The following is a 9,559-nucleotide window of genomic DNA, read 5'->3' as shown; positions in this document are numbered from 1 at the left end:
CATATTTATCTGCTGGGTGCATTTACATCTTTATATGCAATATTTTAAAATTAAGTCGTAGGAATTTTAAGGAAGTTTTTAATTTATTTTTTACACAAAGAAACTTACAAAAGTATCACCATCAAACTTTAGTAACATACAGTGCAGACGCCACATAACATAACAAAGATTAACACAAATAAATCAATTACAGTAGTTACTGTGTATCAAAATCATAACATAAGGCTTTGGTTTGTACAGCTTTATGGTGTACAGGTAAGATTTAAACTAGGATATAAAGACAGTAAAGTTTGGTTTCTGATTTGCAAATTTGCTGGCGTGTAAATGGATTTTTTTTTCACTCATAAAAGCATGAGATTAATGACATGCAATTTTTTCTGTACAGAAGTTTTTTTTCATCGTTTTTTTATTGACAAAGGTATTATACAAAGAATCAGGTAAACATCAATAGCACATACACATCAAGTGTAACTCTTATAAATAAATAAATAAAAGCACACGAAATAATACAAACAATAAAATAACAGATTCATAACGTTAAAATAAAATCCAGGAAGTTTTACGCATGAGGAGGTTTTTGTTGACATCACATGATCACCGGTACCTTAATTACTTGAATATTCGCGCAACAAAACCCAGCTGCGGCTCACGTGATTGCAGTGAAAGGCAAACAGCGTCCACGGCTCTCTGAGTAGGGTTAACGTTACAGCTAGCTGCCCCGAGAGTACAGTCGAGGTTGACAACCAGTTCTAGTTAAAGAAAAATCAAATGACAAAGAGGAATTATGTTTGAAAACTTCAGAGAACGACTTCACATGGTCCAGCAGGATTTCACAACGGGGTCGGTCTGCTTTCTGACATATCGTTCACCTCTTTTTTCACGTTAGCTAGCTGTGGAAACCTCCCACCTCACATATAATAATAAACGTGAATGCTAGCCCTTGTCATATAGCATAACATGTACACTTAATGATGGAACACTTGAAGAGATTAGCAGCTAAAGTGGCTAACGCTAAAGCTAACTACAGCTCCTCATTCTGCTTTTTTAGGAATCTGTAACGCTATTTTATGGCGCACACATCGATTTTAAACAGTAACGTTAACGTTAGTTAGTTAGCTACAATACTTGTGGATGTCATTTTCAACGTAACTACGCTGGGTTTCGATTTGTTATCGTCCTAACTAACGTTAGCTCGGTCCGAGCTGTTCCTGGATCAATTGCTTTCAGCTGACCATCATGTGAGCTTTATTTTTCTAACCTCAGAGTGAATACATGAAGTACCACTCAGGTGAAAGAAGGATTCAGCCTTTCTTTCAGTAAAAGTACTAATACCACACTGTAAAAAAATACTCTGTCCTTGTGAAAGTCTTGCATTGAAAGTGAAAGTCTGCAAGTATCATCAAGGAAATGTAGTTAAAGTATTAAAGGTAAAGAACTCTCCTCCCATTTTAGAAAGTGTAAAGGATCCAAACAGTTGTGTGTTTAATGGTCTAATCATTTCTGCTACCTGTAGGCCCTTATGTTGTTGGCCAGTTTAATTTAGAATAAAACATCAGATTTTATCAACTCCATGTGTTTTGTGTGCAGGGTATCTTAATGTGTAAAGTAACTAGTAACTAAAGCTGTAACAGATGAATGTAGTGGAGTGGAAGTAGAAAGTGGCATGAAAAGAAAAGACTCAAGTAAAGTACATGTACCTCAACATTTGGACTGAAGTACAGTACTGGAGTAAATGTACTTAGTTACATTCCACCACTGCTCTGATGACAGTGATAAATACATGATGTGATGTCCACATCGGTTCTACAATTAAAGAATCAATAATGGAAATTAGAAACAAACTCAACTATGGAATTATAAATGTCCCAATTTCCACAATGTGATTTCTAAAAGCCGTCTTTCTACAGTCTACTGAATGAGAGCTCACACAAAGGGTCCTTTGAAAAGCTGCTCTGCGTCATTTATATATTTAAAGGTCCCATGACATGGTGCTTTTTTGGATGTTTTTAAATAGACCTTAGTGGTCCCCTAATACTGTATCTGAAGTCTCTTTTATATAGGCCTTAGTGGTCCCCTAATACTGTATCTGAAGTCTCTTTTATATAGACCTTAGTGGTCCCCTAATACTGTATCTGAAGTCTCTTTTATATAGACCTTAGTGGTCCTCTAATACTGTATCTGAAGTCTCTTTCCTGAAATTCAGCCTCGGTGCAGAATTACAGCCACTAGAGCCAGTCCCACAATGAGCTTTCCTTAGGATGTGCCATTTCTGTGTCTGTAGCTTTAAATGCTATTGAGGAGAGAGGGGGGGGGGGGCAAGGTGGAGGGTGGGGGTGTGGCCTTGACCAACTGCCACTTTGCTTGTTTGCAAGCCATGATGTCTCTCTCTCTCTCTCTCGTGGTTGGGCCAAATTCTCTGGGCGGGCAAAGCAGTGAAAGGGGAGGTAACCTTGCTCCTTGTGACCTCATAAGGAGAAGATTCCAGATCGGCCCATCTGAGCTTTCATTTTCTCAGAGGCAGAGCAGGATACCCAGGGCTCGGTTTACACCTATCGCCATTTCTAGCCACTGGGGCACCATATGCAGGCCGGGGGTTAATTAATGTTAAAAACCTCATAAAGTGAAATTTTCATGCCAAGGGACCTTTAACCAGCAGTCCCAACCCCCCTCACTCTGACATCTCTCCATTTGTGCACGTGAAGGACCTGAGCATGTGTGTGTATTTCAGGCCTTTGTGTTCTAACAAACAGAGTGTAAACTTGTAATTTCCCCTCTGGGGATTATTAAAAAGTATAAATTATTATTATTATTGTTCTACGTGAATCTTTTTTTTGAACTTTTCTTTATTTCTCTCTTCTTCCAGCTTCAAGACTCTTGGAGACAAATCAAGAGACACCAAAATCAGTAGGAGATCCAGGTGTGTGTGTGTGTGACTGTGTGTGTGACTGTGTGTGTGTGTGTGTGTGTCTGTCTGTGTCTGGAAGCTTCGTCCATTATTTTTACAGTCTATGGTTGCAATGAACGATGTGATTCCTCCTGAGGTGTGTGAATGCTCACATTATTTAACATTGTGTAATTCTTCTGTGTGTTGTTCAGGTTTGAAGAAAGCCCTCCTCATTTCAGTGCTGGACTGGACATCCTCAGCAGGTTACACACACACACACGCACGCACACACACACACACACACACACACACACACACACACACACACACACACACACACACACACACACACACACACACACACACACACAGTGATATCAAGTGTGTTTGTGTCTCTACAATGTGTTTCTTTAGGTATGAGGAGAGCTGGTTTGTGCTCCATAGAAAAACTAAAGACTGTGCTCAGGCTGCCGAGGTAGGAGCAACATCACGTCTTTTCAAACCAGTAATGATTCACGATTCACGATTTGATTTCCCCCAACATGGCGATGCTATTGTGCAAAAAGCACAAACTGACACAACATGGTAGAGTCAGTCCTGACTCTGGCAGCCCTGAATTTATGAAAGCACTAGAAAATGTTGGTATCTTTCAGCAGACTTGTGTGTGTGTGTGTGTGTGTGTGTGTGTGTGTGTGTGTGTGTGTGTGTGTGTGTGTGTGTGTGTGTTAGACAGTAGATGGGGACATAGTGATGCTCTCAGCACACTGGGAGAGAAGAAGAGCAGCTCTGACACAGCTGCAGGAACAGCTGCAGAGTGTGCCGGCTTTCATCAGTGAACTGGATGCCATCACTGCTAACATAGGTAGGTACTGTATGGAGTCGGCTTCATAAAGCCAGCCACCAGCGACACCAACACATGGCGCCCTAGATATAAAACATAGATATAAAACCTATCTATGGTCACAGCCGAGTAGATTGCGTTCCAGTACAACAAATCGCAATGTTTGCGCTAGCCAGTTTAGCCATTGTTAGCAATACCAGTTGATAACAGCGCATTGCACTGTATTTTGTGCATACAAACACTGTAGCAACATGTCCACAGATAGAAGTTGGACAGTATTGTGGTTTAATGAGACACAAAAGAGACAAGTGCTGTTAAACTGTATATTATTACAGCTTTCACACGGATGCACGGAGCAGCCATTTTGAATCTTTAGGTCGCCTTTGCTCGGGGTACTGTAAGGTTCTCTGACTCCATGTCGGAAATCCGACTTCAGGGGGGCGAGCTTCATTCAAAATTTCATACTTGGAACTCAGAAATTTCGACTTCCAAGTACTAATGGAACTCACCATACGCATGTGCTACCTGTGTAGTTTTTTCATTTGTCTGTCTGTCTGTCTGTCTGTCTGTCTGTCTGTCTGTCTGTCTGTCTGTCTGTCTGTCTGTCTGTCTGTCTGTCTGTCTGTCTAGCTCATTTGGAAGGCGACTTTGAGGAGATGGAGAGCAGGCTGGTCTACCTGGAGACACTGTGCTGTCAGTGTGAGCAGCAGACATCCAAACAGCATCACATCAACCAACTGGAAGTCTACAAGAAAAAGAAGAGGTAGAAGGCAGAATTTTCTGCTTTTTTCAATGACTATTTTTTTGTAATCCGTAGTTTTTATTGTTTTTTTAACGAGAAGAAAAGACAAAACATCAAATAGCCTTCGCCCAGAAAAAGAAAAAGGAGATTGAAAAGAGCAAGAGACCGGCGTCATCAGAAAAAAAGTGCGAAGGCTACCGTAGCTGTAATACGTACTTTGAACTGCGTGGGCGCGAGAGAGCTGATTGCGATATATGATCTCAACGCTAGAACTGCAGTTATGCAAGTGCACTAAAAGAGTTATACGTGACAAAATAATAATAACCTCTGAACAGTTCTACTTGTTGTTAAATTGCAATGAGCATTATGTCGGCAGCATAATTTAAAAGGCAACCGCGACTACATTGCGCTTCTGCCCTTTTTCTGATACTGTGGCGGCAGAAATTTTGCCATGGCGGGCCGCTACTACAAAATCAAGATAGAGGAAACACTGCTACCACTTAACAAGTAAACTGCTGAGTTATTCTCTGCTCTGATAGCCGACAGCTGTCTGCTCTGAGCGCTGACACCATCTCTCTCTCTCATGTACACACTAAGCACTGAGCTGTTCCTTAATGGAGTTACACTTTTCTCTTATAACACGAAGATAGCCTGCCAGAGCTTCCTGTATTTGGTCCGAAAGTCCGAACAATCCAAAAAATGCTTTCACACTCAGCTTGATACCGCTTTTCGTCTGTTTTGTTTGGTCTGGTGCAGGGGAGGCTTCACACCTGTCATTTTTGTTCGGATCAAACTGAAAAGTCTGAAAGTCCGGACCGAAGGAAGTAGGTGTGAAAGCCCCCTAAAACAAACCAAAGAGCAATGGAAGAACATAATGCTGACTTGTCTGCTGTTTGTCTTTTAACAGGAGGGAGTTGGAGGCGCTGGAAGGTGAGACACACACACACACACACACACACACACACACACACACACACACACACACACACACACACACACACACACACACACACACACACACACACGACTACATTACTACTGTATTACAGTGCTGTCGAGTGTTTGCCTCTTTTGTAATGTCTCTATTGTTCCGTATGTGTCACAATGAATGGATGTATAGAAAAAATGTAACATTAGACAAAAGAACACATGACATGTTTCTCCTCAAGAAAATGTGATGTTTTTCAATAAAAAAAATTGACATTTTGGACCATTATTATGTTTAGTTAAAGAAGAACGGGACGGTTTGGTTCAGGAAAAGAAGAAAGTGATGGTTGGGTTTAGGAAACGTGACACGCGGGACACGATCCCCGGTCCTGTGTTGTTTTTGCTATGCAGATTTTCGGGCTTTCATACTACTTGCTACCGTTCTTTTCTCAGGAGAACTTGGTGTAAATTGACACACAATCGCAAGGTAATGTAAGTCAACGGAGGCCAAACGGCGTTGATAAACACGCTAAAAAGCGATTATGCGTCTTGATAACATGCCAAAAATGGCATACAAATTGTCATGTCATACATACGCCACTTATTGAGATCAGTCTGCATTTGGGAACATTGAACATGTGAAAACCCTTTCCCCCTGTAGTTATTATCAATAGAATTAGGTAGACTGATTGACTGGCGTGTCGGTGTAATTTTCATGTTCTATGCCCGTGACAAGTTTGGCTCCAGGTGACTGGAACATTGAATGTTGAATATTGGTGCCCTTTTAAAGTTCTAAACGACGCAAAGTAAAATGCAGACCGCTGACTAATGCTGCTGTTAATGGAATGATGTGAAACACTAAAGAGATTCTTTTCAAAATGACGTGTCTTCTGTTTGTAGTGGAGCTGAATTCTGAGCATGCTCAGAAGGTGGCCGAGCTGGAGCAGGCCACGCAGCAGAAACTGAGAGAACGACAGAAAGTCTACGAAGAAGCCTTTAACCAAGACATGGAGCAGTACCTGTCCACCGGATACCTGCAGCACAGAGGCAAGGCACTCTCACTTACAGCATATCACTTTATATAATACATTATTATATAATAGAGCCCGACCAATAAAGGATGTTTAAGGCCGATATCGATACAAATATTTGGTGATTTAATAACCCGATATTCCGATATGTTGGCCAATATATATTTAAAAAAGAAAATCCAGAAACGCATAACAAAACATAAACAGATTTCCCTAACATTAGTTATTTATGAGGCTTCACTAAAATAATATGATAATGCAGTTTAAAAATAAAATTTTATTGTCACAACAGAATAGAGGAAAATCAAAATATATTAAAGTTCTGATGAATAAAATGTATAAAAATACAAACTTAAGATATGAAACTAACTAAGTAAATTCCTTTGAACGAAAACACAATAACAACAAAAGAAATCAAAGTGTGTTGCCAACAGGGAGGCTGTAGAGCGCCCTCTGGTGGACAAACTATACAACGCCAACACTTATAACATGGTTGAAGAGTGTCTCGTCCATTTTTATTTGATTTTTTAAATATTAATTTATTGGCCATTATAAATGCAGATACCGATAATTTGGAAAATTCCTAATATCGGCCCGCCGACATATCGGCCGGGCTCTATTATATAACTATTTACCAATAAAATTGTGTGTTGCAGAGCCAAAAGCAGCTGATGAGGGTGTTCTGGATCAGATGACAGTCAGTAACATTTCAGACCTGGAGGCGTTGGACGACTTCCTCAACTCCACTGCTGATGACATCAGTACAGGGTCATCGCTGACCTCAGGTAACCCCGACGCCGTTACTCTACAACCTGAGGACAATGCAAGACATGCACATATTGTATGTTGTACAAAGCAAGATATGGTCCGTCGTCAACGCTTTTAAAGCTGCGGCACTCATTTTCTGACTGAATGACACAGCCATGGCCACCGCAGGGCTTCTGAAGATGTAATGTGTGCCTGGTGGACATGGAGCAACATGTGGGAGGATCAGTTAGTACACTGAAACCAGCTGGTACATGGTTTATAAAGAAATGAATGGGCCTGTGGCTGATCTATCTCCCGTGTGAATGCACCAACCAAAACTCAGATGCAGCGGACACTAGTCCATGGAGAGTCTAGCTTTAGTTACTCCGTGAAGTAATAGCCGTCTTCTCTTAACAGGTCCAGATCTCGAGTCCTGCTCCTCTGAATCTTACACAAGCCAAACAATCCCGGCCCCTCCCACACACAACCCACTGTCCAACCAGGACGCAGCGTGGCAGCCCGAAGACGAAGCGGCCGGCGAGGAGAGCGACGAGCCTCTGGTGCAGTCGGACGAAGAGGACGTTCAGCCAGATGTGATACTGGTCGGCCTGCAGGAAGTTGGCACCGTGACGGGCTCTGATGACAGTGACCCTGCAGGGGACCTGCCCTCTGGGTAACTTAGCAACCAGGCCCCTGAAACTCCGTGAATGCTGGGTAAACACTGAGACGCACCCCTCTGCACAGCCGTCGCACAGCTGCCATCTCCTGCCAACACGAGTCGGCATTTCAGTGCTGCTTTCCTCTGAAGGCTGAGGTCAGCACGCTGACACCAAAACATGTCTTTTACACAAATGCTGAATTTTCATTGGTAGGGACACTCAGTCAGTAATGCAAACTTGGACATTGTCCATTCACCTAAATGAAATTGATTAAAAAAGCGAGACAAATCAAAGCTAAATAGATTAAGTGCTTGGCTTGTATCCTTTGGTATAAAACATCTTAGTCTATCTGAGGATATGACAGTTTAATCTGGCTGTATAACACCACTGCATTCACACGCTACAGTAACTTCCAACCTTTTTAGCTTCGGGCAAATTTATCTAAGAAATTCTGTACGTAAGACTTACTTAGTGACCTTGTTTAGTTGCTGACTGTTAAAGTCCTCAAGATATAGATTTATTGTTCCTTGTAGGTCTCTCTGTGCTCACTAAAAACCAGCCAGTGCAGCTATACTACTGTAGGAAGAGCTGGTGCCTCTGCCCAGCATCAGCAGCAGGGCAGTGTTGTTGTACTAGTACTGGTACTGGTACTTTAGTGGTCAGACCTCCCCTGAGAAACGCGCTCGTCTCATAAGTGTTGCTGGAGTTTATCCTCTTCAGACCTTTTCCCTTCTCCAGGCGTTTTGAAAGTAGGTGAAGTTGAGCCATAAATCCGCTCTGCTACTGTCAGCCTAAACAAAAAAAACGAGCTGTACTGTCCTACTTCAGATCCAGATAAGAAAGATAAGAAATCTGGAGCAACAGACGGACTGTCAATAGTTCTGATATTCTATATTATTAGTGAAAAGCAAAGACTTAATTTAATATTGTATGTGGCGTTTTCTTTTTCGGGGGGGAGGGGGGGATGTTTAACCAAAACAAGTTCCTTCCAGAGACAATCCAGCAGAGCCACCGTCACTGCGTCCGGAGGTTAGCGCCGCCCAAGGCCATTGGGATTGGTTTAAAGAAATGCAAACAAGCCAGGAGGGATTTTCTCCTATCCCAGAATGCATCTGTGGAGTAGCCAAACCAGGATTACTGAGAGGATGAAATTCCGGTTTGCGGGATAGATCTGGTGATAGACCGACACACTGCACAGCACAGCTGTCATAATACTACGAGACTGGATTTTACAATTCTTAAAAGTTATCATGGTGATAGTTATTTTATCGTCCATTGTGACGATTTCCAGGTGAACAGTAGAATTCACCGTTCCAACGTACCACAGACAGGGCAAGGGTTGACATACGCATTGGTAGCTTTCATTTGTTGGCTACACCAGATGCATTCTTTACCATTTCTGTATTCTGTTTTTATTAGATTAATAATTACTACCAACGTTTTTGTCCAACAAAAAGATAAACAAGTCTGTTTTTGTCTCTTTACCCATTCAATAAAAAAATATCAGTCTGCTATATTGAACGCTTTTGAAAACCGTGTGTGTGTTTGTGTGTGTGTGTGTGTGTGTGTGTGTGTGTGTGTGTGTGTGTGTGTGTGTGTGTGTGTGTGTGTGTGTGTGTGTGTGTGTGTGTGTGTGTGTGTGTGTGTGTGTGTGTGTGTGTGTGTGTGTGTGTGTGTGTGTGTGTGTGTGTCCCCGTCCATTTATTGTACAATTTATGCTACTGTGAG

General features: G+C 41.8%; 1 protein-coding gene across 1 annotated transcript; it reads left to right on the top strand.

Annotated features, from left to right (window-relative positions):
- The first annotated feature begins 637 nt into the window (after window positions 1–637).
- On the top strand, window positions 638–8,134 carry LOC120561798 (dysbindin-A-like). Its single transcript, XM_039805053.1, has 10 exons — window positions 638–840; window positions 2,864–2,917; window positions 3,097–3,147; window positions 3,299–3,359; window positions 3,614–3,746; window positions 4,356–4,488; window positions 5,375–5,397; window positions 6,295–6,441; window positions 7,082–7,210; window positions 7,590–8,134. Exons 1-10 carry the CDS (start codon window positions 785–787, stop codon window positions 7,847–7,849), a joined length of 1,047 nt encoding a protein of 348 aa, XP_039660987.1. The 5' UTR covers window positions 638–784; the 3' UTR covers window positions 7,850–8,134.
- Window positions 8,135–9,559: the final 1,425 nt, after the last annotated feature.

This window comes from Perca fluviatilis, chromosome 7 (assembly GCF_010015445.1).
Source record: "Perca fluviatilis chromosome 7, GENO_Pfluv_1.0, whole genome shotgun sequence".
Classification (NCBI taxonomy): domain Eukaryota; kingdom Metazoa; phylum Chordata; class Actinopteri; order Perciformes; family Percidae; genus Perca; species Perca fluviatilis.
This window is presented reverse-complemented; position numbering and strand designations above follow the sequence as displayed.

Excerpts from the sequence above, each read along its gene's own strand:
- LOC120561798 (XM_039805053.1), top strand. The coding sequence starts at position 785 with ATGTTTGAAAACTTCAGAGAACGACTTCACATGGTCCAGCAGGATTTC. Across the intron at positions 2,918-3,096 it reads AAAATCAGTAGGAGATCCAG|GTTTGAAGAAAGCCCTCCTC; the intron begins GTGTGTGTGTGT and ends TGTGTTGTTCAG. Across the intron at positions 7,211-7,589 it reads AGGGTCATCGCTGACCTCAG|GTCCAGATCTCGAGTCCTGC; the intron begins GTAACCCCGACG and ends TTCTCTTAACAG.